Genomic DNA, 25,388 nt, shown 5'->3' with positions numbered 1-25,388 from the left:
CGTGTATACGAGCACGACGACAACGGAACACGACGATGGAAAGCAAAATGCAAGCCGATGCAAATCACGCTGGTAAACTTTAACAGCATGCGGACGCGGGGCAGAAAATGAAAACGCCGCGCCTACGTCGGCGAGCGCGCGGATGCAAATAAATCAGCACGGGTCTGCCGTGACGATGGCGGTAGGGAGGAAACGACAAAGACGAGGAAGCGACGGTCAATGTAAAAGAAGAAAGAGGAAAGATCGGCGGGATGGAAAATAAAGGTGCGTTAGGAGGGGGTGGAATCGGACGAAATAATGTGCGCAAGATTGCTTGTAACCCGAGGACCCTCTCACACGAGAGAGTAACCCAATCTTTTTCTCTGTCTCTCTCTTTTTCCTTCTCTTTCTCCCTGCTCCTCTGTCTCTGTCGTTGTTTCACTGTCGCCCAACGTCCTTAGACCAACGGGACGTAGGTAAGAAAGAGAGTCCGATGGGGGGGTATGAGAGTACAATTATTTATTCCCAATGAATATCGATGACGGGCCACCGAGCGTATATCGTCGTACCTCCGACTCGCAATAACGATCGAATGTCACTCTCGGTCCGCTGTTACGAGCGTATTGCATTTTCCTTTTGTCCGGAATTAATGTCTATGCGCAACGATATGCTCGCCGCATGCTCTATTATTGAGGTAATCAATTGAACGAGTTCGTGATATTATTATTTTGTGCTTACGCGTAAGGACTTAATTACAAATGATGGAACACTATTCGCGCGTTATTCGCAGCGGAGAACGTTGACTCTCGGAGATTATCTGTGTATGAGACATCTTGAGTCTTATCGTCTTTTCTTATTTACCTCGTTTTTTGGAGGCACTCCAGTTCCGTGCGGGCTGAGCGTTGCCGAGGACGTGGAATGAGGCGGCATACCGGGGTACAATTGCGAATGGGAAGACAATCCGTGGGTGTGGGGGTGAGAATGGGGATGCGGTGGTGGCGGCGGTGGCGCGGGTGGTTGCAAGGGATGCGTATGAGGTAAGAGTGCCGCCGCGGCCGCGCTCCTCAAAAGGTGGGCCTGTATCTGCTGCAGGTGCGGCGTCATACTGTGATGCATGCCTAATGCTGGACTCATTGCTGTAACAAGATACAGATCGATTAATTATTACATCATACGAGAGTTGTGATTTATTCGGTAGAGAATATTTCTTTTTCACGGTTATTTAATACGTTCTGTGCTGATTGTATCACCGATGATCTCACTTTAATCTTTCCACTTAGGCTCCTTGATATTTTAAGCAAAAACTGATATATTACATTATACAATATTTTGTAACACTATTAATTAATACATAAAGTTACCTTTGTTTTGCTTTTTATATATTTATTTTAATAATAAAATATTTTCTAATCTAATTTATGGTAAAATATATATTTTTAGTGGATATAACAAATGACAGCCAACGTGGACCATGCGAAAATAACGTGACGCTTATTAATATGATTTATCTCGTGATCGCTAAAAAAATGAGATAATTTTGTAAAAATAATAAATTCAAAATAGAAGAATTTAGTATGGAAGATACTTAAATATCTGTATCAATAAATCTTTAGCAATTGACGGACACATCGGATGCTTAATACATGAATCGCTCGAATATGGTTGCAATACGAGAATAACATCGAAATCGGACCGCATGTCCGTTTCTTTGACATTCCGAGCACGATACGCCGGACTTCCGGCACGTAGGCTAAGCTTGCATTTCAATTGTGAGCCTCTATTACAAAACGATAAAGTAACTCTGCGTAGATAGAAACTATATTATTATATTATGCATACATGATAACTCAAACTCTTGTTTTTTGAATCTAATATTTGTCCAAATGCAAGTTTATACATAAATTTCCCATTACTTTATTATCACGATTATACTCGACATAGCCTAGATTAAATTAAGAACTACTAAGATATATGATTTAATTGTAAATCGATAAATTATAACGAGTTTAGTTTCTGTTGTTTATGATACAAATGTAAAATAAAAATACTGAAAATTGTACAGGCGATAGAAGCAAAATGAATAGGAAAGGATGATGTGAATAGAATGATGCAGGTGATGCATATTTCACAATGGCGTACGCGTCGAAGGCAAATTTAACGAGCAGGAACATCCTGCGGGTATTCGACGATGCAACGCCGACAAACGATCAACGTGCCACGCCGCCTGAATTTTAATTCGTTAATTACTTCATTTAATCGCAAATTACCGGGCGTTCTTAACTCGCGAGCAAGAAGGTTCCCGCCTATATAATGGCTTCATGTGCACTGGTACTGTAATACATCGCTGCCTATCGCTTCGATCGCTGTTTAAAAGCGTATCCGCTCGCTAAAACGACATTGATAATGTGCGTTTACTCTTTAATATCATCTTACTATAATTCGTTATAATTCATTACATTATGATGTCCAATACATCTTCGTATAATTATGAAAAAAAAATTAATTCTCTTTTACCATATAAATTTTGAGAAGTACAATATAATTAAATAATCCGATGTCCGATTGATTAAAATTAAAAAAAAGATATTTTACTTACCAGCGGAAAGATGTCCATAGCTTCCGCTGGCGCTACTACTTCGCGAGCCATTCACGATGGACGCCAAGCTATTAGGGCTAAATCGTATCATGCTGTCAATGTCGAACCTGTCCGAATATGGTGAACTACTCAGCGCTCTTTTTCGACTTGCTCTAATCGCTGAGGCTCTTGGACTTCCTAGTCGTGACGATGCTGAAACTGTAATTTAAGGAAATAGGATGTAAGTTGACATTTACGGATAGAAACTTTCAATTTTTAATTATTTTTTCAAGCTCACTCATTCGTCATCTCTAACACGATCTTTAAAATACTTTTGCTGAAGTAATAGTCGAGTATATAAATAGAAAGAAAGATAAAAGGTAAAAAAAACCAGGAACAAAGTAGAAAGAGAGGAGAGAGAGAGAGAGAGAGAGAGAGAGAGAGAGAGAGAGAGAAGAGGAGAGTTGAGAAGACCAAGAAAAGAGGCTGATTTTGTGGTTTGAACGTTTTAGCAGCGATTTGCCTGTGACCGCAGCGCAACGACGTAATATACAAACCACTTTCTTAAGAGCGTGGTGGCGGCTCGCTTGTACCTACCATCGCTGGTTACATGGTGGCGGTTACGCTCTCGCATCTTTCTCTCGACACGGTAAACTCTCTCTTTCTATCATCCTGTCCTCCCCCAACCCGATTTCTTACTCTACCTTCGCGAGATTAAGCCGCGAGTGCTCGTTTTCGTACCCCTTTTTCTTCCGTTATTCTTTCTGTCTTTCCTCCTCATCTTCGCCCTTTTCTTCTTGCTCTTTCTCCTTCTTCTATGCAAGGAGCAACGCGATATACAGAAGACGAGCACGAGAAGCAAGCCCACCCTTCTCCTCGATTTCCACTCGGTTGATCGCTCGTTCGCGCACAACGGGTATAGAGTTACTCGCAGTTGGAGATCCCCTTTGCTCACCTTCTTTTTTTTTATTTGCGAAACCTGCTCTTCTCCTTCTTCTTGTCACGTCGCGCCAACCCGCACGAAGGTCTCCGCTTTGTCCTCTTCATCGGTTATTAATTCGGTCAATGATCAAATTTACGGTGGTCAACGGCGACGGAACGAAAACCAGTGGCTTAATTATCGTGCGGTTTTTTCGCATGACGTAGGACAATTGCTTGCTCAATGAACGATTTATGGCTCACACATACTTGCTTTCTCGCAAACTTATGCTTATTGCTTTAGACGTTATGTCCGATCTAGTTTGATATTCGCAATTATGTCACTTCCTAAAAATTTATCATATTGGTTAAAATACATATAAAAAAAGTTTACAACAATAGTCGAATAATCAGATTTCGCTGTCTCGCGACATGAATCGATTATCTTATCCGCCGAGACCAAAGGATTGGTCTCACCACATCCGGTTCGCATCGCATCGCGCAATTGTCGCTGACTTTAATGAATATGCGGATCCTCCTTCCCGATTCTTTCTCTCCGCTCATCCCTGGCTCGTTGTAACAGGGTACTCTTCACCCACGAGTTCCAGGATCCCGACACGTTCGATAAGTTCCAGCTCTTCTCTTCGCTTCCTCACGCGTGCAGGTCGAACATGGGATTGAGACATGTAAATTGGTGCAATCGTCCACTCCGATCGGCGCGGCTACCCCGATGCTACCACGCGAAGCATGCTACGGTGGCTACAGCGCTTTTCAAATCGTTCAACTCATGTACTAAATTGAAAACCGACCGTTACAATTCAAATAATATTCGCTTTGTATATTTCAAATTAATTTATAGAATATATATAAATATACATAAAAACATATTATAATCAATATCTAAATAATTTTTATTATTTAAATATTAATTATGATATGCTTTGTATATTCTAAAATTCTGTCTACTCAATATTACCTATTATATTCTGCTATTTAAATAGTTTTTGTTTAGTTTTTGTTTTGAAATTAACTTTTCTACAACATTTTTTCACGAAAGACTTAATATTTTAAATACATGGATATTTCGGCGTTAAAATATTTGGATAGAAAATTTCAGTGTTCGATTACGATACGAATATATATACACATACGTGAAAATTGTGCATAGTAAAAAGATTAAGTTAGAAAGAGGGCGGGAAAGGAAAATGTGAGACAACCTGTAGGGTAGGCGCTAAGGTGTTAATGAGGTCGTGTCGCTCCGAGTCGATTCAATTATGCGGCGGTGGCGGCTAACGAGGCCCCGTTTACCCTTTCGGTCGTCTTTTAGCCTCTCGGCCTCTTAACCAGTCGATCTCCTACCTGCCGGTAGTGCCACCACACCTATGGCTAGCCACGGCACACATAACTCAGTCACACATACACACAGCGTGGACATTAAAGAGAGGATATATATTATTGGACTTACCATCAATGGAAAACGGGAATTCGGACGATGCGAGGGTGCTGGCAGGACCTGCCGCGTGTAAGAGGTATTCGGGCCCCAAACCACCCAGTCCTGAAAATAGAAAAAAATAATATTCAAGTAAGACACAGTGGCGGATGAGCCAAGGTAATAAAACGAACGTCATCCTAAGACGAGTCGTCATTCGAAGAGGGAAGTGAAGCTTATTACTACGACACAGATGACATCACGCGCGATGAATCGGGTTCGGAGCGCCTTTGTACGCTAGAAGAGAGACTTCCGGCGGAAATGCGGGTCCCCTTTACGGAGTCTTCCGATTCGTCGTTGGTGAAGAAGAGGTAACGGATAGTTCTTGTTGCTGTGTTCTTCACGAGCACTTTTATCCGTGTGCGCGCGAGTGTGTATAATATATACATAAAGAATAATAACCGTGTAGTGAGGCGTTGGGACTGTGCGTGGAGGCCTGGAGTTGATGATAGAGGTGGTCCATGTAGTTGATCCGGTAAGCGGGATGTAGCGTCGTATGTTCCGCAAGGGGATGACTTCTACGTAGAAAATCACCGGAAGTTCCGTTGCCGGCAGTTCCACCTCCACCGCCTCCCGTGCTTCCACCACCCCCGTTGCCACTTCCGCCGCCACCTCCGCTGCCGTTACCAGGTGTTCCGATCGCTGTTGTGCTACCGGATAATCTGAAAAATACAAATATGAATGTAAAATCAGTCAAAAATATTCCTCGGTAGCTATTAAAGGAGCAAAATCCATTTACAGAAATTGGTAATAGATCATGTTAAATGTCGTTTTCTGTCCCGTGCATGATAATTCTCATTAACAAAATGTATTTCTAGAGACGCTTATGATTTATAGCGAAAAGGGAGAAAGAAAAGTATTCTTGTTTGACGGATGAAATTACGACACACTTCGTGAACACGACAAATGGTGCGTGTCTCTTCGTCAAAGCTCCTATTCGCGTCGCTTTTTGACGCAGACAGGTGTCTTTCATCAATGGCACGGTCATACGATCAAAGTATAACTTTGTCCGCGGGATAGGATAATGCGTTTTTGTTTGTCATCCTCACTGACGTCACAATACGCGCGCTCGTTCGCTTCGAGGAAAGGAGGAACGTGGTCCAGAGGAGAGGAAACAAACCGCTGCGAGAGAGGCAACGCGTCTCGTTTTGAATGATGGCAATTCGCCACGCTCGAAACATCGAGAAACGATGCGTGTCCGGTACCTTCAAAGATTCTCTTCCTTCGACATGCAGATTCTTCCGCACTCAACCCCTACTAACAGGAGTCATGCAAGAGAATCGTATCTTTAAAACAGTTTCAGAAATATGCACTTACGTTCCTAATATTAAATACATTAATTACAATACTAAATCAATGCACATTTTAAATTTATAAACCAATATGCATAACAATAGATTCTTTGAATACTTTGACAAATATAAATTACAAATTATTATAAAAGTATTTTTTTTTCAGGTTCATATATTGATCTTTTTCTAAAATTTTTCATAAATGTTTCGTAATTGATCATAAAAATTTATGGATCAGCGATCTACGTCAAGTTTGAGATTTTTGAGATTGAAAGATAATCAAATCGCACAATAACTAAGATAGATATATATTCATATTATTAAGACGAAAATTAAACGCTTCTCTTCGAAGTGACGAGAGAATAGAAAGTTTCCTTAATCGAATTTTGCAACCAAACGGAAAGAAGGTCTCAAAGTAAAAAGGTTCTAATATCACAAGATAAAGGATAATCGCAAGATAAATATTTCTAATTAGCCGAATGATTATGATGCGTTACCAATGCTAAAGTAAATAGCACCCCATGGTTGTACGGAATAGGGACATAGGTATGCACGATTGGCGCGTGTCGCAACGTTTTAAGGAGGATTACGATGTTTGAGTCGGTCGCTGTCTAAATATTGGCTCCGCGCTTCCACGAGTTTGCTGAGTAAAGACAACCGGGTCGGCTGTTTGACTTTGCTCAGTGTCCACGGATTTTGATTACTGCCTGTTGGCTGCCCGCTTACAGTGGTCGAACGTGTTAAAACGTTTGTCGCGATACTCGTTGACAAGTCGAGGGATCTCTCAATTCCGCATCGTTCTCGTATCTCTAACAGGAGAGAAAGATGCAAAAACTTCTTATAGTAATAGCACTTTTGAACCAAACATTACAAATCATAAATTAATAAATAATAGTGTTGCGAAATGATAATAATTAATTTGTGTAAAAACGATGAAAGTATATAAACATTTTAAATCAAGAGAAGCGAGAATAAATTCATCCTAATGATTTAATCATTTCCTAGTAAAGCGTCCACGCCAGGACAAAAATTAGAGTGCTTTGACAGCCTGCTTAGCAGCGGATTTCGTAAAAAGGTTAAAAGAGAATTGCGGGAGGGACCGGAGACACCGTACAATGAAAACATCGCCGAGTTCGCCGGGTTTGGCATACTTGTAGTCTCCATTTTTTTTTTCGCACCGAGAGAAAAATGGTCGAAAGAGAGACAGAGCTTGGGAGCTCCTGTTGTGAAAAGAGAGAAGAAAGGGAAGGAAGATGAAGAGAGAAGGAGCGAGCTGTGTCTATTTCCAATCTCACTGACTGCCAGATGACTCGAGATATGGTTCTGCCTCTTGGCTGCTGTCCTTCTTTCCTTTTCTATTACTTTCTTCCTTCTCCCTTTGCAGCCTCGACTTTTAAGCGTCTGTCACACTCTGCGAGTTTTTAAAATAAAATATCCACGGAACACATACCTAATTTATTCTGTTCAGTGAAAAGAAAAATATAAAATTTAAAAATTATAGAAGTAAAATATTTCTTGCAAAAAGTGCATTTTTATAATTTACTTTTACTTTATCTAAAATAATAGATAGCGATATAAAATGATTCTCACTATGCATTTTTAATTATTTAGATTATTTTTTAAACCGATTGACAAATTTATATTAGAAATGCGTGCATGTAATGAGGGAAAATTTATATTTTATATTTTCCTTTGTCTTTTCTTTTATCTTGCCGAATCTCTTATTTACACTTTTCTTTGTTTCCGTCCCCTCAAAATCTGACCTCTTCGTCTCGTGCACGTGACGTCTTCGTCTCCATCCGCTACTTTCCTCTTCCACTCGTTGCCACGGCCTTCCGTCCCCGTCGAAACAGCCCCCACCGACAGATAAAATTCGAGTCGTTAACTCGACACGCCGGAAACCGACGCATCTATCTTTATCTACGACCCGTTCGCTGGGAGGGACCCAGAGATCTTGAAATTCTTACGATCAGCAGCTCGTTCATTCTTTCTTGATCACTCGATAATACTCGATCTCGATCTTAATTTCTGATTGAAATATATTTTTTTAGCGTTTCCACGATTATTTCGTTCGTTATTTTCTAAATCTATACTAAAACAAAGCGTAGGTTAGCGTGATTTGGATTAATTCTCTAAGATTTTCTTCTAAATACAAAATTCAAAGGAAAAACCCATTACAAAATCGTGGAACGGAAGTAACTGACTTGTAATCAGAATTATTAAATAAATGTGAATTCCTCGAAATTTCGGCGGCGATAATTCAACGATCGCCGGGCAGACACGCGACGTCTCGGTCGGTTTAATCTCGGGAAGCAGAAAGAGGAGGAGAAGGGTCGGCGAAGCTGGGTGAAGAATTAAGGTTCGCAAGCTCATTAACGTGACTCGTGGTAATGAGGCGAGCTAAGCGGTGTCCGGGAACATCTGCCCGGTTTCCACGTTGCCCTCGGAACTCGAAAAAGAAATACGGAGACCGCGACGACGGAAAGGAGCTCGTGTGGGTACGAGGGGGCAGGCCGAAACGTGGTAAAAGAATGGCGGCTTAAGCACGAGCCGAAAGCGGATCAGCGTGATGTGGTAAGGCGAGAGATTAGACCCACGCCAAACTTCATCTCTCTCTACGTCGGATATATGCGTGTCGGTGTAAGATGACTCTTTATAATTTGCCGAACGATAATCCCGCGTCTCGTCAGAAAATTGACGTTCCATAATGAGAGCTGTTGGTAATCTTTATGATTCCAAAGAATCTATACCCTAAATCATTAAAACCGACATACTACTCGCTAATACTATTGATCGGATGATCGGATGCAATTATCTTCTATTCGTTGTCCAAAGTATGAACGGTGAGCTTTGACTCAGAAATCGTCGAAAATCGTGCGGTGTATTCACGGGGTCTCAAGTTATAATATTTATCGCTTTGTCGAACGAGCTGTCGCAAGGAAACGACGTGGAGAGGAAAGAAAACCATATGGCGCAAAAGACTACGCGGCGACGCGAATGGCACGCGTTTCAAACGCGACCATGAAAAAAGAGAAGAAAGAAGAAAGATAGAGATAACTGAGAGAAAAGGACACTAAGAGATTACCGTATTTTAACATTATCAGCGATCATTGCTGCGCAATGATACAGATAATCTTCTGGTGAATTATCGTGGCTACTGTTTACAGTCGGCAATGAGAAGTGGAAATGCCATTCACGTTCATCTCCCTCGTGGATTTCTACGATGGCTTGCGCCATATAATCCAGTCATTGACATCGGTGGAACTTCGTGCCGAGCTCGAGGTGATTTTTCGCAACTCTACACACTCTTCGCGGGTGATCTATGGTCGCGATCCTGGCCCCGCGCCAGGATCGCGTTTTCTCGACCGAGAGTGTCGGCGGCTCGGGCACCGTGGTGAACGTCTTAAACCCCTACTACGAAAAGTCGTGAAACGTCGCGGGCCTAAAGGCTGGAATTATTTTCGATGGACACGCAGATATAGTTCTGTGCCTGGCGCTTACGAAAAGCGCACGGAGTCACGGGGTTCAGTCATATAATCTTATATTTAGCGCGGCTCTGGCCCTTCGAGTTACCATCCTTCTGTGACTTTGACGAGTCAAAGTGAATTTCACGCAGCGAGATCGTTGTGCACGTTATACACAGAGCTCTAAGGGCTTTGTTTATCATTCTAAATTATAAACTATAAATTATTTTACAAGTTTTCTCCTATATGATATGAATTATATGAATTACGATTTGAGAAATAGTAACACCTCGCTCCGTAACAACGAGATCTAAGGCGATGTGCGAGGGAAACACGGGAAACACGTCTTATGTCAATAAGATTACGCGCTCGAGAATCGGGTGCGATGCTTTCGAGACGAGTTTGGAACGCGGGGAAACTCGATTGCGATCAGGTAGAATCTCGTTAATCAAGGTATTTACACGCGAGATCGGTCGCCGGCCTATCGATATGCGAAACGTCGTCGCGGATCGATCGGAGCCGCGCCTTCGCTGCAAATCCGGCCTAACGGCGCACTATATGCTCGCTCGTAGTGTTATTTATAGGCTATTCGAACGCTGCGTAGCGCGCGTCTCGCGTACGTGCGTTTAATTCATTTAAGCCGGAGATTCGTCCTCGGATACCTCGTAGAAGACAGGCCGTGCTACTCGTAAGTTATATGCGAATTAGCGGTCCACGCTATTAGCACGCGTCGAGATATTTTTTCTCCGAGATTCTAAGACAGATATGACAGATATGAGTATATATATATATATATAAATGTGTGTGTGTGTGTGTGTGTGTGTGTGCGTGCGCGCGCGCGCGCGTGCGTGCGTGCGTGCGTGCGTGCGTGCGTGTGTGTGTGTGTGTGTGTGTGTGTGTGTGTGTGTGTGTGTGTGTGTGTGTGTGTGTGTGTACCGCTATCTCCGCTTGATGTACAACGTTAATGTAATTGCATTTGCGTAAGTTTTTTTTTTTATTATATAAAGTCACGCGACATCAAAATTCCCAAGCTATAAATTATTTCCGTTGATACCAATTGCAATTATAATTAAATAAATAAATTACATAAAAATTAAGCGTAAGAATTAGTCTGCAAGATGATATTTAAAGCGAAAAATTATGAGTCTTGATTATTAAATAATTATTTCCCTTTTACTTCGTTAAGTAGTTTCTCCAAATGATACGGTTAGCAGTTTTGTCGCCTGAATACATAGCCGAGCGACGTTAATGCGCTTTTTGTGTTTCCGCGAAAGAAATTTATCGCGCCAGCCGCTAGATTTATCGCGGTTCTTGACCAATCTTCATCTCTGTCTGATATATCCTTCGCGATCGCGAAACCACTCCAAAGGATTCTTAAAACGATCGCGGTGTAAAATCTTCAGTAGATAGTGTAATCGTGTATTAATGTATTAATAATTAACGATATGTAAAGTGGCAAATGATAAAAGAAAAACTAAAACGTATTAAAATCTCAAATTGCTCGCAAATTATATTATATCAAAACAAATAATTAAAAAATTATTAATCAGTTATTAATGATTCATAATAAATATTCTTTTAACAAGTAATTTCTCAATTTTTATAATTCTGAATAGTTTCCCAAAAAATAAAAAAAATTTTATAGAACATATGTAAATAATGTAAATATAATCATGTATGCAATATGTCCATATATTAATATTAATTTCTTTCTTTTATAAAATTTCTGTTTGATATAAGAAAAAATAATAATAATAATAAAAAGACATAAAAATAATTAAAAGGATTAATTTTCACATTTTGTTTCTTTTATAAAAAGTTAAGTCTAAAGAAATAAGAAAAAATTGCCTATATATATACTTTTAATCATAAATATATCTGTAAATCTTATATTCAATAATACTTAAAAATAATTTGTGCAATAATAGAAAATCATCAATGCTATATTTCATCAAATATACAGTCTACCTTCTATAAATGATTTATTATCATAAATAGTTTATCCGATAGTAAGATATTTCTAATCTCTTTAATGAACGTTTGTTACTTCGCCGTTCCGACACAACTGAAACACGCGATTTATCCGTAGGATTCGATTATACAAGAATACGTCCCTTCGTAGGTTTTGTACGTGCAACGCTTACCAATTCCCCGCCTTTCGAGTTCCGGTTGCAGCATAGAAACTACGCCGCCTCTTTGTCGTCTCTGCCTTTTCAGGTTTCGGTAAAATCGACATGCGAAGCAGGCAAGTAACATCGTCGTCGTCAACCAGGCGCCACTAACGAAGTAATTTGTGCGCAAAAATGTTACGCGCTGCAACTTGAATTATTCATTCTTGTAACTCTTTTACGTCGGAAAACAGTTTCACACTCTTGTCAAACATTGACATTTTCCGAATAAAGTCTTACATTTGTAGATATATATTCCAAAAAGCATTGGTTGTTTATTATACTGGGAGATCATCTTTGAGAGAGAATATGATCCATTATATTCTTTTAAATGTAAATTATAATTCAACTTTAAAAATAAAATTTCTGTATAGCATTTTATGGTGTACGTAGAGTGCGTTATTTTCGTTAAATAACTAAAATAATTATGTAAATATGGTATGATAGATATGACATATAGATTTATTAACTCAGGTATATACTGATTACGAAATCTATTCCAAAAAAGTTTCCGGAAGATATGAGATAACGTTTACGAAAAATATGATACATATGATACAATATGATACAAAGTAGATGAGAACTTTAAAACAAGTGCCGCGTGGGATGTACTCATCGCAAACGGAAAAGGTCGGTCAGGAGGGCCGCAGGTAGACGAATATGGTAGGTACATCGAGAGCCGTGACTAATGACTCTATTGATGGAGAATCGAAGGACGTTTATCGACACGAAGAAACTCACTCTATTCATTTTATCATCATGTTTCCAAACGTTACTCCGAAAAATTTGTCTCTTTTTCAGTTACAGTGACAGCATATCGTTTTTGAATATCTTTCACAATTTCCTCTGTTACGGAGGAATTCCCGTTTTTTGTTCACCGATGAAGATTTTAGTTATGCCCTAGCGTCTCCCGTCTCCTCTCTTTCTACTTCTCTTTCTTTCGCGCAGTGAGTTAGAAGAGCCACTGCGTTTTGTCACGCTTTTTAAGTAGAACGCCGTAACGCGCACGTGATTGCCTCGTACAATTACCTGCGAATCTGCCCGTCTCTCTCTTCATCTTCGCTGTCGGCTCGGCGCGAGACGTATATCCCACGCCTAATGTACAACATGGCGCGAACATGACACAAAACTACGGAGAGCCCCTTTTTTATCGCGACTCCACGCTTCATTCCGTCCGGCTGAAATTACGCTCGCTCTCCAATCTCCGCTCGCAATGTAGGATAAATGACGGGCCTACGCTTTGCCACCGGCGATGCTGAAGAAGGGCGATTACAATATTGAGTTTGTGGCGCGAGACATCTTATTTTCAAATGTGTGAAGTCGCGTATATTCATGATGCTATTTGCTGCAGAGTAGATAAAGTAATATTAACACATACACACGCGATTGCGATAAATTAACACAAGGTAAAATATATTCAAGGAACGTTGCAAATATTCACTTTTTTAGATAATAAAAATCTTCCCTTTCTCTCTTTTCTCCTCGAGCATAAACATTCAAATCATGTAGATTTTATGTTACATAGATATATTTTCTCATCCAATCTTCTTAAATTCCTTTACCTCATCGATTTCGTTACACGCGAAAGAGCCTACAAACGACGCTGTAATCGCATGCGTGCTCTCGCGAAGCATGGTCAGTCCGAAAGCGTGAGCCTACAAGATTCTCTCTTTTCTACCGTCTCACCCTCTTCCCTCTCGAACCTTACCCGTTCGCGCGCTAATAAAATGCGCTCCGCTCGTTCGCTTCTCGCAAAGCCCTCTTTACATTTACATGGTCGGACCGCTCGAAGCGCGCGGCTACGTGGTCGTGAGGACATCGCGCTCATGAATTTATCTCGAGTTCTCCACTATCAACGCACCATGACGTGTCCGGGTGTGAACGAAGATAGTACGAGAAAGAGAAAGGGATGGAACGATCTTGACGTCGCTGGACGTCGCACGGTTCCCCAGATGGAAAGATTCCAATCAAATTTCAAAATTGATTAGCGTACTCGCGTTTACGATTTAATTACGCTGCTATGGTACGTGCGCATGGCTTCAATATTACATCGATGACTGTGATCGAATATTGAAATTTAATTTTTAAGTAATCGAATTTATTAGTCGGAAACGCTTGTCTTAATAACTTCATCAATTAATGAAACATTTCAAGCCAGTCATAATTTTTAGAATATTTATGAATTTGAATTGTATTCTCTTTCATCGGTAAGCAAAGCGAATCAATTTCGTCGTAGCCGGCCAGTTTACGATCCGATATATAGAAGCAAGGATGCGCGCTCGATGCTTGCACTTGCACGCGATACCGAGCGAATTGTAAATAGTACGTGGAGAGGAGGAGTGGAAGGGAGGGATGGGGACTGGTACGCGGGCTACTCGTCGATGGCGAGCGAGTCGAAGTGGATCCAGAGGAGGTCCAGAGCCTGGGTCCGGCCGGGAGCGCTGGAGGAGGAACGGGGACGGGACGGGACACGTGGAAGAAGAAGAGAGAAGGTAAACTGGAATGAGAGGAAGAAGCGGGACGCGCACAGGGCTGCCAGGCCGCCGGCGCTGGGCCGCGCGTGTATCCGCCCACGTAATCTTGATTGTCGACACACCTCCACCTCCGCCGTCCTCCACCACGAAATGCACCAACACACAGGCGCGCGCGCGCACACACACACACACACACACACACCGACACACGCGGCCGCGTATCACCTTCCCGATGTACCGCGGATACATATCGTGAACGCGGGCCCCTAGGGGCCCCGCCGGGCACCTTATGCACGCGAGCCCGGATGCAACCCGCGCAATAGGCACCAGAGGCGTATCGGGATCTGAAAACTGCGCCGTAAAGTCATTCGCGTAATTGAATCAGCGAGATGTATGTAATTGTGATCGACGGATCGCCGGAAATGCACGCGAGGCAGATACGCGAGATCAGAGACGCGTACGAGTTGGACTTGCGTCGCTTACTATATCCATAGTAGCGGCCGCCGCCGCCGATATGCGTGCATTATTGCGCCGTCCGACTCGATCGCACGACGATGGATAAATGAGCGGGATGCGTGCGGCTTCGGGAAACGAAGAATGGGATATACGTATTTACAGTATAATCACGAGAGGGAGACGCGCTATCTTGCTATCTCGCCGCGCGGCCCGTTCGGAGAAGTCCGCTGCCGAAGAGTCATCCTCGTATTAAACAATCGAGGTAATTTGCGTGGTGACAAATTGTTTGCGACAATGTAAGCTCGTATAGAATATAACGTGAATGATACGATACGACACACGCACTCGATGAGAAGAATATGCGATTTCGCAAAATAATCCACTCGTTAATGTTTACCACGTCTTTTCGAAATGACACGAGATAAGAAAAAAGATAATAGATTTACTCAAGGTTTACTCACACTTTGATGTAATTTCCAATTGTCACAATTAATTTTGTCTCTGTTCATACCTTTATGATACATTCTACACTTTTTTTTCTTTACGCGCCATACGAGATGTGAGTATGCATTTCACTTTGTTCTCCAGCTTCTATCCGACTTTGTGCGGGTGACTTCCCCCGCTATTCCCTTAAGAATGGGAGCTTAGACAGGGAAACAAATGAGAGGCCGCGGACTATAATGACGCGGACAGCGGGAAGGGAAAGGAAAGGGGGATAAGAAATTGGATAAGAAAGTAAGGCGGGTAGTGGTGGTGCGTGTTCAGCCGCATTTGCGGGCGCGCGTTTGCGTGTATGCGAGCGTGTGTGAAAGCGCGAAAGGGAAGAAAGGAAAAGGGGAGGCGGAGGGGGAGGGACGAAGCTAAGGTGGAGGATTTATGAACGACCGAAACAGGCTGCGAACCCTAGGCCCTTTGCCTGCTTCTCTTTCTCTGCTTTCTTTTTATCCTTTTTCTTCCTTTTCTTTTTGTTTCGTATTCCGACCTTAGCGCGAGTAGTATACCTGGCCCTGTCTCGCCGCCGCGCCACATCGTGCTGCGCTCTGTGCTGCACACGCAAAAAGCACAGTTTCATCCCGTTCTCCCTCGCTTTCTCCATCGCTCTCTTTCTTCACCTGCGTTTCTTTTATCGTCGCCCGTCTCTCTTTAAATTTTACATTGTCTCCATCGTGGTCGTGACAAGTCGTCGATTCGATTATGCACCTCGCTCCGCAGCCTCGTTGTTTTTGCCGCGGAACCTGCGGCTAACCGCGATCACGTGCCATTCTCGAAGGGAAAATCGATTTCTTACATGAAATTATACATCTCTATAAAAAAAAAAAAAAAAGTGATTACAGTTTGACCGCTGGTATTTCCAGTTTTAAAGGAAAACAAACATGCTTGTCCGCCATTTTTTTTTTGTATGTCGCATTTCGCGCGACGAGCGCAACGACGAGAACACCAGTGGCAGGAATAGCAGGTCGTAATTTTGTAATGCGAGGATCCACCTGTATTGAGACGGCAATGCGGCCTCTCTTAATTAACGCCGCGTTACTCGTAGCGAACACCCCAATCGAGTTCCAAGATCTAAAATCAATTTAGATCCCCGATCCGCGATAGCTTCTCCGTGCGCCTACCCTCCCACGAAACTTTCCGCGGTACCCTTCGATGAGAGCCGGAGAGACTCTCTACGGGGTATCGTGCCCTCCGCATCTACGATCTCCGGAGGGGAGGAGCGACAAGAATGGAACGAGTGGAGGAGCACACGGCTGGAGCCGATGTCGGTGTTGTTGTTGGTGCTGCTGGTGGTGGTGGTGATAGTTACGAGGATCCATGGGGGCCTTACGGTGCCCCGTGGTATAACGTGGGTAACTTAATATTCCGGGTAATAAATAAGAGAATGCGGCTCTGTCCGCTCCACAAAAAACTTCCCGCGGGCCAAAGAGCAAGACGCCCACGTTTCTCTCTAGTACCTACAGTCCGGAGTGGCCCGTCCACCCACCTCCTCCACTTTGCCCCGTGAGCGGGAACTTTGGGGGCCCCGCTTTAACCTCTGTGGCCCCCACGCTTAACACCCGAACGTTATCCCGCCGCGGCATCGCGTAATTAAGTTATTACGCTCGCGGGGCAACCGCGGCGCGGGGCTCTCGCCCGCCGTACGATGGATGTACTGCCGTCCCCTCCTTCCTCTCTTTCTGTTTGAGAGGAACGAAATTTCTTATGAAGAATCTCGTACGAGCGAATGATAGAAATTAAATATTGTAATTCATGAAAGAAATATTACACATTGCATTCTATTTACTGTTACTTTTTTAATTACGTATGTATTAATAATGCAAATTTAAAAAAATTTTGACTCGTATTATTTCGAATTGAACCATATTTTTTTTTTATTTTAAACTGTGAACTGTGAACTGTTTAATACGAAGTAATATCTAACATTATAAATGTATAATGAAAACACGATTCATTGATGATGCATAAACATAACAGTTATCATCATTAACTTAAAAAGAGTAAAGAATGTCGCTCTTCCTGCGACGTTTCCAGCTGTCATTGATCATTCCTCACTTATCCTCCGTTATTATGGAAACATAATCTACTTGGATAGAGAGCAGGTGTTCAAGGATGCATTAAAAGAAGAAGATCGCCGTCTCGACATGAAGCATAGCGTGTACAAGCTTGACCGTTAAAAATCGACCTGTATAACTTTCCCGTAGGCAAACGCTTAACCGTCATTATCTGCTTTATTCATTTTCGTCTTGTTCGCCAATACATATGTATAGTTAGGTTAAGACAGGTGATTCATACTATTTACGAAATAATCATACATTCTCGAACAGTGTTGCTATTTCAAAAAGAAGTAAGCTATCGATGAGCTATAAGTATATCGATGCATATATATATATATATATATATATTTATGCATGCGTAACTTTATTTCTGACTATAATTTGAATTATCTGAAATACACAAAATTAGACATAGCGAAGAAAAATTACCATCGGTCGAAAGAAGAAAACTTCGAATAAGTCTAGACCAATATCCCAATGATAATCGGAAGAATATAAGTGAACAGTTTAATAAACGTATATATATTTTTGTATTCCAAACAACTGGGATAAAAGAATTTTATTTTTTCAAGAATATACATAAACTCTTTTGAATACAATTATATAAATTATACAAAAGCTCAACGTTCCTTTCTTCGTATGTAAAAATCGAGATTGCGTGATATCTTCGATGACATCTAGTTGGAACTGTTTCTATTTGCTGGCTTATTTTCTCTGTGTCACAATCACTAGAATCTACAAGAGGTCCTCTCAATGATGCGCGTCTAGAATCGTGCTTACAATAACACGCGATACACAATTCGCATTTCGCGTCGAGCCTGTTCGTCATTAAGCCGATTCAACCTATAGAGATGTGAAAGTTGACGAGTGCGCAGGAGGATGGAGTTGGCGAGTAGCGAGAAGAGCAGACGGAGAAGCAACGAAAGGAGGAAAGAATGGGAGAGCACGGGAAGGAAGACAGGAATGCCGGTGCGTGAAGCCGGGTCTCCTGCCTCTTAGACAACATTGCCTCGGAACCGCGTCTCTATCAGGCATCATAAATAATTCTGCTACGCCAGTGTCTCGTCTCTGTTTCATGCATATACATACACGCGCGCACACACACACACACATAAATATACATACATATATATCTCCTATACAAGTATATCTATCTCCGCTTCTCCTTCTTTCTATCTTCTTCCTCCTCGTGAACTCTCACAGCGTTTTTCGGCTACGCCATGAACACCTTGAACACGGTGGCATGGCTGTATCCGTGGACCGGTTGGACTAGGAGCGCCTATGTGTGCGTTGGGCCCTTTAAAAGAGATAGCACTCGAGATGGGGAAAAAAGAACAGGTGAAACCTGCCGAGGGTCTCTCGGCCTGGTCGATCGAGACTGCAGTCGCGGTCGACTTCGGATCTTAATTCTATACGCTACATTACCAGTATTTCGTTATTTCTCTGAAACAAACGCGACGCACCCCGATATAATTATTGAATATACAATCATTATTAATAATATTAAAATGATTTAATAGCAATCCGTTTTTTAGAAAAAAAAAAAATTTGCAATCTCTCTGAAGACAGAAGTGACGAAAGTTTTGAATTTATTTTTTTTAATCAAACTTGCAATTAATCAGGAGCCGAAAGTTGTTCTCTAAAAGAAAAAGGGAAACTGAAAATTGATTCCCGCGGGCAATGCACCGACCTTGCACATCGGTGCGCATACACGCGTCGCAAGAAGCGCGTCCCTCGTTAGTGCCACTAATTACGAACCGACCGGCGAGTCTTCCCCTGCGCCCCGCCGGTCTTCCCTTAATGAGTGCCCTAGTGAAGATCGCGAAAAAAAAAACATACTGTAATGCCAAGAGTACCAGTTCGAGAGAGTGAGTGAGTGTGAGAGAGAGAGAGAGAGAGAGAGAGAGAGGGGGGAACGCGGTGAAACGAAGGAGGCAAAAGACAGAAGGAGGGACGTGGCAGGGGCACGGCGGCGGCTGCGTGTTTAAGCCTTAATTACCGATTAAGCGCGTGGCAGAGATTACGAAATTCCCTTCGGAGTAATTACCGCCGTGCGTGGTACGGGTAGTGATCGATACGCGATCGGTGGCGTAAGTTTCAAGATGGGGCGCCGTTATCCCCGTGGGGAGATTCCCAGATTTCACTTAATCGAGAACTTACGATCCGCTCACCGATGCGATCTCCGATGAATTATACTCGGTGGTCTCGCGTATAATCCCGCTATCTCTCGCTACCCGCACCTTGTAATTAAATCATTTGACGCGAGCAAATAAATCCGAGGCATGCATTGGGCACGCGCAATATCTTTTTTTCACCGTTAATTAGTTCGTTCGTACGGCGCACAATGCGTTGGTAATGCGAAGCTTAATTAGTACACGTCGAGTCGGTGAACGTCGTCGACGTTCGAGTTCGTGCGCATCGGACAGTGGTATCTCCTTTACTAGAATTTCAATTAAATCCTGATTGACAGAAGTGACCAAAGAGACTCTTGGACAATCGACAAGATTGGTAGTTGCTGAAGCCGTACTTCCCATTCCTAACGAGCCCCGCCCAGAAGGCGAAATTTTCTTCGAACGACTCTATCTCAATTACGAGGGTCAATCGTGTCAACGATCGAAGACAATTATATTAGAATAATCATAGACAACCTAGATATAAGTGAGTATGATTTAGCAATTCTTACTGATTGTAACAATTATATATTCAAATATTGACAATCAACTCAAAGATATATAGTTCTACATGATACTAGTTACGTCTTCAGCATTTCTAGTTTCTGTTATTACCATTTCGATAGATTGAAAAAGTCAAGTTTTTATTACGCAATTAGTGAAAACATACCGCTATTCCGTGGAACGTTATCGAGGTAGTTATCGAGTCGAGACACGCGATCGAGGGAAAAAAGGGGAAAGAGAGGGAAAAAAAAATGATTGAATGCTGGACGCATTCGAAACCGATCGTCAATCGTTGTCTTCCTATTGGAGGCATGTTCGCGATTCCAAGCGAGCTTCACCCTGGAAACGAAGTCACCCAGGCGGAGGTCTTTATTCGAATCGCGAAGGCGAATCACGTCCGCGTCGAGGAGCGACATCGTCCCGTAACAAATATGTATCTCCCTCAGTCGGGCCCTATATTCTCCGTATATATGCGCGCGTCCTGCACCCGTGGAGATGGGTCTACCTGCGGCTACCAACACGAGCGCGACTAACTAACTAGCGTACACGTTCCTGTCGGTCCGATCTACCGGCCGTTTCTGCGTTCGTGTTCCGGTAGCAACGATTATGATCCGATCTCCATGCGATCAAACGCTGCTATCTTTGCGGAGACGTAGACTTAGGATTACGAGCAAAATTATCATATCTTTCGCTAATGAAAAGCCTGTCTTTTTAATCTGCGGAATCAAAAATCGAAAAGATGATTTAAAAAAAAATAGATAATGTAGAAACATATTGTCGGATTTGTCGAGGAAATAATTTGTTTGTTTTCTTGATATTTTTTTAAGTAAAGTTGTAAAGGGATCATTTAGAGAATATTCCGAAGAGTTAGTGAAATGGACTAGGTTCGAATCTGACTCGAAGCCTTTCCTACGACGAGGAAAGAACTGGACCCCGTAACAAAGAGATGTCTGCTCCGACGACGGAGTCCTCCAGCGCGGGTGTGCGCATGCGTATGCTTTCGTCTTCATGATTGCGTTCGTGTTACTTCGGGTATCCTCGTGTCCGAGTATTCGTCCCGAGGGGTCTTCGAGAAGGACCAGGATGACGCGTCTGTGATGTTCACAGGCCCTAAAGAAGAATTAGTTAATACGTCTGATCGGAACAGTTGAAGCTATGTAGCTTCAACCGTGTTAATTATCAAGACGGAAGCAATCTATTCTTTATCTTCATTTTAAGCTATCTAAAACGACCTAAGATAAAAGAAAAATGATCGGAATGTCAGGACAACTTCACAATAATACACTGATTTTCTCAGAGTCATAACGCGACGATTTAACGTTTCAAGATTAGTAATGTTAAACATACTTTAACGAGGACGTATAAGAGTGCAGTAGAGAAAATAGATGAAAGACAGAAGTCAAGACGATAACGATGTCTGGCAGTGCAATCCACTGTATTAAGCGCTTACTTACTGAGAAGCCGTCTTTAATTCATGCTACTGAACCTTTTTCGGTCCTAGCCCTTCGTGGAAGATCTATCGAATCTGTAACTCGAATAGGATACCACCTGATATCTATAGTACCGTCGATGGTTCGACTATCGACAAAAAATTGTGATCTTATTGTCTCGACAATATTCTTTCTCTGTAAGCTTTTTTCTATCGTTTTTATCGTTTTATAAACACATGCACGAGTTTCTTTTGTAAAACTTGCGTATTAACGCAATTTTCGCTTCACCACTCTTTCTTCATTGTTTTGTAATTAATTGAAGAAAGATTCACCCTCACCACCATTTCGAGATCTATGTTTGTCGTCTGCGCCACGCTTTAATTCCGAATAAATGGACGGATCGTCAACAAGTTGCGCCTTATTAGCGAACCTTCGAGCCTTCAGCTTTGCGAATTGACGCGAGGCGATCTCGAATTCCCAACGGAAGAATCTTCCCGGGCACATGTATGGAACCGGTACAGAACATCTCGAGCGTTTCGATCGTAACGCCTCGCGAACGTAACGACTCCGCATTCCTACGAGAAAAATGTCGACCGGGAATATTCCTCCCGGATCGGTCTCCGCGCGAAGGGGGCGCAGAGAGGACGTGAAGCGAGAATCAGAGAAACGAAGATGAAGGCGGAATGGAGAGGAACCCACGAGGATGCGAGAGGACTCGAGAGGAAACGAGAGGCAACAGGGCGAAAGAGACCCTCGGTACTCTGCTTCACACGTGGCGACAGTCGCGACGATTCGCGCCCGTTCGCGCGCGCGCGCGCGCGCGCGTGTGCATATGTATTTATAGCGACTGGCGCATTGTCGGCAGCAGCAAAAGAGGAAGGAAGATGAAGAGACGAGACGAGATAGAATTACCCGCGCGCGCCTCTCTGTGCGAGAATTATTGAACGTTAAACGGCGTTAGCATGATCTAGGAGTCGTCCGGGTTCCCTGATGATGATGATGATGATGATGATTAAGCGATAAACGGCCTCATCGATGAGGCTTGAAATGCCTCCTTCACGCTCGTGTATCAATATTCCCCGCAATAGCCACGAAACAAGTATTTCCAATTAGTCAGCACATAGATCGATGATTCGTGATATTGTGAAACAATCGGTACCGATTGGCTCCGAACGACTGTTCGATCGTAGGGGGGGGGGGGGGGTTCTCGTCAACGTGCCGTCATCTTTCCACTCTGCTGGCTGCACGAACGAACGATCGATTGTTGCTCGTTGTTTTCACCGCAGTCAAATCGTGCCGCCGATTGTTTGGCAAACAAACGGGGGCCCCCACCGTTCATTGTAAGGTCCCGTCTCGATTTCCGACTTTCTTCTTCTTCCTCTACAACGCTTTCGCACGCACCCTCGGTATTCTCATGTGGCTCGCGTGGCCGTACGAAATAATTATATTGTCGCGTGATAAAGCGTGCCGATCCTGTCGCGTCAATTTAGTTACGCTCCAACAAGTCCTTTCCAGTAAGAACCGAGAATACGAATTTGCAAGGTGAAGAAGCAAAAGAAAAAAAAAAAAAGAGATGTACATACTTTCGATAGAAAAAAGTCGCAAGCGTCATTAAATTAAATAGTATGCTCTCGATAAAATGATTCGTTTCTATTTGACATTTATTTCTGGTTCTGTTAAATATTAATCAAAGATACAAATAACGCATTACATTTTTGTAAAAATTAATATTGATCTAACCGTTTTATAAAATCTCTGAAGAGAATGTAATCAACTCCTTTGCAATCTAATAGAAGCGAAAGTCATCGAGACCTCATTAGAATACAAAAGAGAATAAAACAGGTGTTAAATGCAAATTCTAATTACAAAAAATAATTTTAATAATAAGAACTCGTATTAATAAAATTATGTGTAATGTCTAAACACTTATCCATCGCTGAGCGAATCTTTTCGAGCAAAGAAATCGATGAATGACAACACCGCACGCATTCTCGATTGACTGCTGTATTAACCGAATTGATTCGATCAACGGGGAGCAGGTTAACCGATCCCCTTCATTTCACTTTCTAAATATGGGGACACTCGTTAATGGCTCAAGACCACTGGTTAGCAATCAACCCTTTCTCTCGTCAAGGCGGAGTAGCTTTGTGACGGCACACGCCCCGTCTTACCCGCGTTTGGCTCGCGTCGTTGTTCGCGAGAGCGCAGAAACAATGGCGAATAGTCCGAGGTGTCGAAGGTAGTTTGAACGCGTGATCGGATCCATTCTGTCGAAAGTCGCAAACGGCCGTTTGCGGCTATGCGAACTTTTAACAATACCGAATCAAATAGATTTCCGGTTGGCTGGTCTACAATGCAGCGAAATTAAATCGCGGACAGCATGATCGCGAACGCTTGGATGTTTGCATACAACTTAATCGAGAGTATGTCGCGTTCGCTGTCGCACGTGCCGTTCTCTTTTTGTTGAGGACCAATTAAATCACTAAAGAAATAAGAGAAACGGAGAGCGAAAGAGAAGTTCGATAGAAACTCGTATATTTGATCTTTTAACGCCCCGTTGAACTCTTTCTCGTTGTCCCTATAAGCCTATTTATATTTGTAAAGAAAATGACGCTTGACGAATCAATAAAATATTGAATTTGGATATTAATTATTCTTCTTATGTTAAACTATTTATTGTAAATTGATGGATCAAATTTTCCTTTTAAAAAATTATAAATATTGTAAATTTCTCATGTCAAAATTTCATATTTGCTTTAAATATAATTTGAATTCTTGAAATTCCTAAATAAATTAACGTTAGCTTATGAAACATATATGTCATTATGTCTATTGATTAAGATCTATAAACATTAAAAAATTTTTAAATTCTTATTAATATTTTGATCTTGTATAATAACTAAAATATATTTGAAATTTTTATAATTATTATTAAAAATAGTTTAACATATCTCAGATCCTATCCATCGCTATTCTATCCATCGCTACAGGTTATAGATTACGTAGGAATATTAGCATTAAATAAAGATAAATCGTGGTGGACTCAAGGGATGGTACATCCCGTCCTCCCTTGCTTCATCGATGCTTGGTATTCAAAGAGAGTTACAAGTTGCGAGAGATGTGTATCCGATCAGGAGGATGAAGGATCCGCATTCGCGAAACTATAACCAGAGTAACCAGTGTATATAATCACGTAGAGATCTCTAGTTTAGTAAAGATAATTGCGGGTTGTCCGTCGGACATGAGCATGCTTCGTCCGTTCATAGAGGACGATTCGACCGGAGGGGGCGGAGGGTGGTGTACGCGCCTGTCTCGTCAGAATTAAGAGATCCGCATCGCACATCCCATGCGTAATTTCTTCATCGTTTCTTTCCGCGGCTCATGAACGTATGCCTCAACGTGAAACACAGGAATCTTCGCCAGCGGGATCTGCACGCCCGTCTTCTCGGACTGACCACCCTCGTTAATACTTGACGGCGAAACATTCAGCGGGCCCCGAAGAATATCGCTGCCTCCGCAACATATTTCCACCGTTGGCATTTTTTGCATACGTCGTTGCGATCCTTTCTTTTTTTTTATTAATAATTCGGTTAATGAGAGACGAAAGCGTGACCGACAAAACGCGAGTGATCCGAGGTACGCGGAGCAACGCGCGGTTACAGCTGCCGGTGGTCCCGGCATGGCCGCTGACTTTTGCGATCGCCTCGCCGGCGCAGTCAGAGTTTAACAACCAGTAATTGTCCGGCCTGGCCTGTCGGAGCCGTAAAATCCGAGCGAGAGCAAACAACCCGTCGCGCTCCTTCAGGATCGGCTCGGTACTCTTTGTCGCCCTGAAAACACAGTGCGCCTCTTCTGGAAGTACTTAACGTCAACTCTCACAAATTTGTCCAATAAGCAGTTTTATCTCTTCAGAAAACAG

At 42.4% G+C, this 25,388-nt stretch overlaps 1 protein-coding gene across 3 annotated transcripts in view; it reads right to left on the bottom strand.

Annotated features, from left to right (window-relative positions):
* Positions 1 to 25,388, bottom strand: part of ci (transcriptional activator cubitus interruptus) — a 77,245-nt gene that overhangs the window by 8,558 nt on the left and 43,299 nt on the right. Inside the window, exons 1-5 of one of the 3 annotated variants that reach the window (XM_089081446.1) lie at positions 12,915 to 15,125; positions 5,364 to 5,623; positions 4,938 to 5,027; positions 2,576 to 2,773; positions 841 to 1,115 (exon numbers count right to left, since the gene is read on the bottom strand). In XM_089081446.1, coding sequence (XP_088937572.1) covers positions 841 to 1,115; positions 2,576 to 2,773; positions 4,938 to 5,027; positions 5,364 to 5,623; positions 12,915 to 13,054 — 963 coding nt within the window. In that variant the 5' untranslated portion in view covers positions 13,055 to 15,125. Of the gene's footprint in view, positions 1 to 840; positions 1,116 to 2,575; positions 2,774 to 4,937; positions 5,028 to 5,363; positions 5,624 to 7,982; positions 8,134 to 12,914; positions 15,126 to 25,388 lie in introns of those variants that run through there. The other 2 variants (XM_089081447.1, XM_011636116.3) reach the window with 2 other exon arrangements.

This window comes from Pogonomyrmex barbatus, unplaced genomic scaffold, assembly GCF_055798465.1.
Source record: "Pogonomyrmex barbatus isolate J1 unplaced genomic scaffold, ASM5579846v1 scaffold5, whole genome shotgun sequence".
NCBI lineage: Eukaryota > Metazoa > Arthropoda > Insecta > Hymenoptera > Formicidae > Pogonomyrmex > Pogonomyrmex barbatus.
Note: the sequence above shows the minus strand (reverse complement) of the source record. Positions and strands in the feature narration are given on the sequence as shown.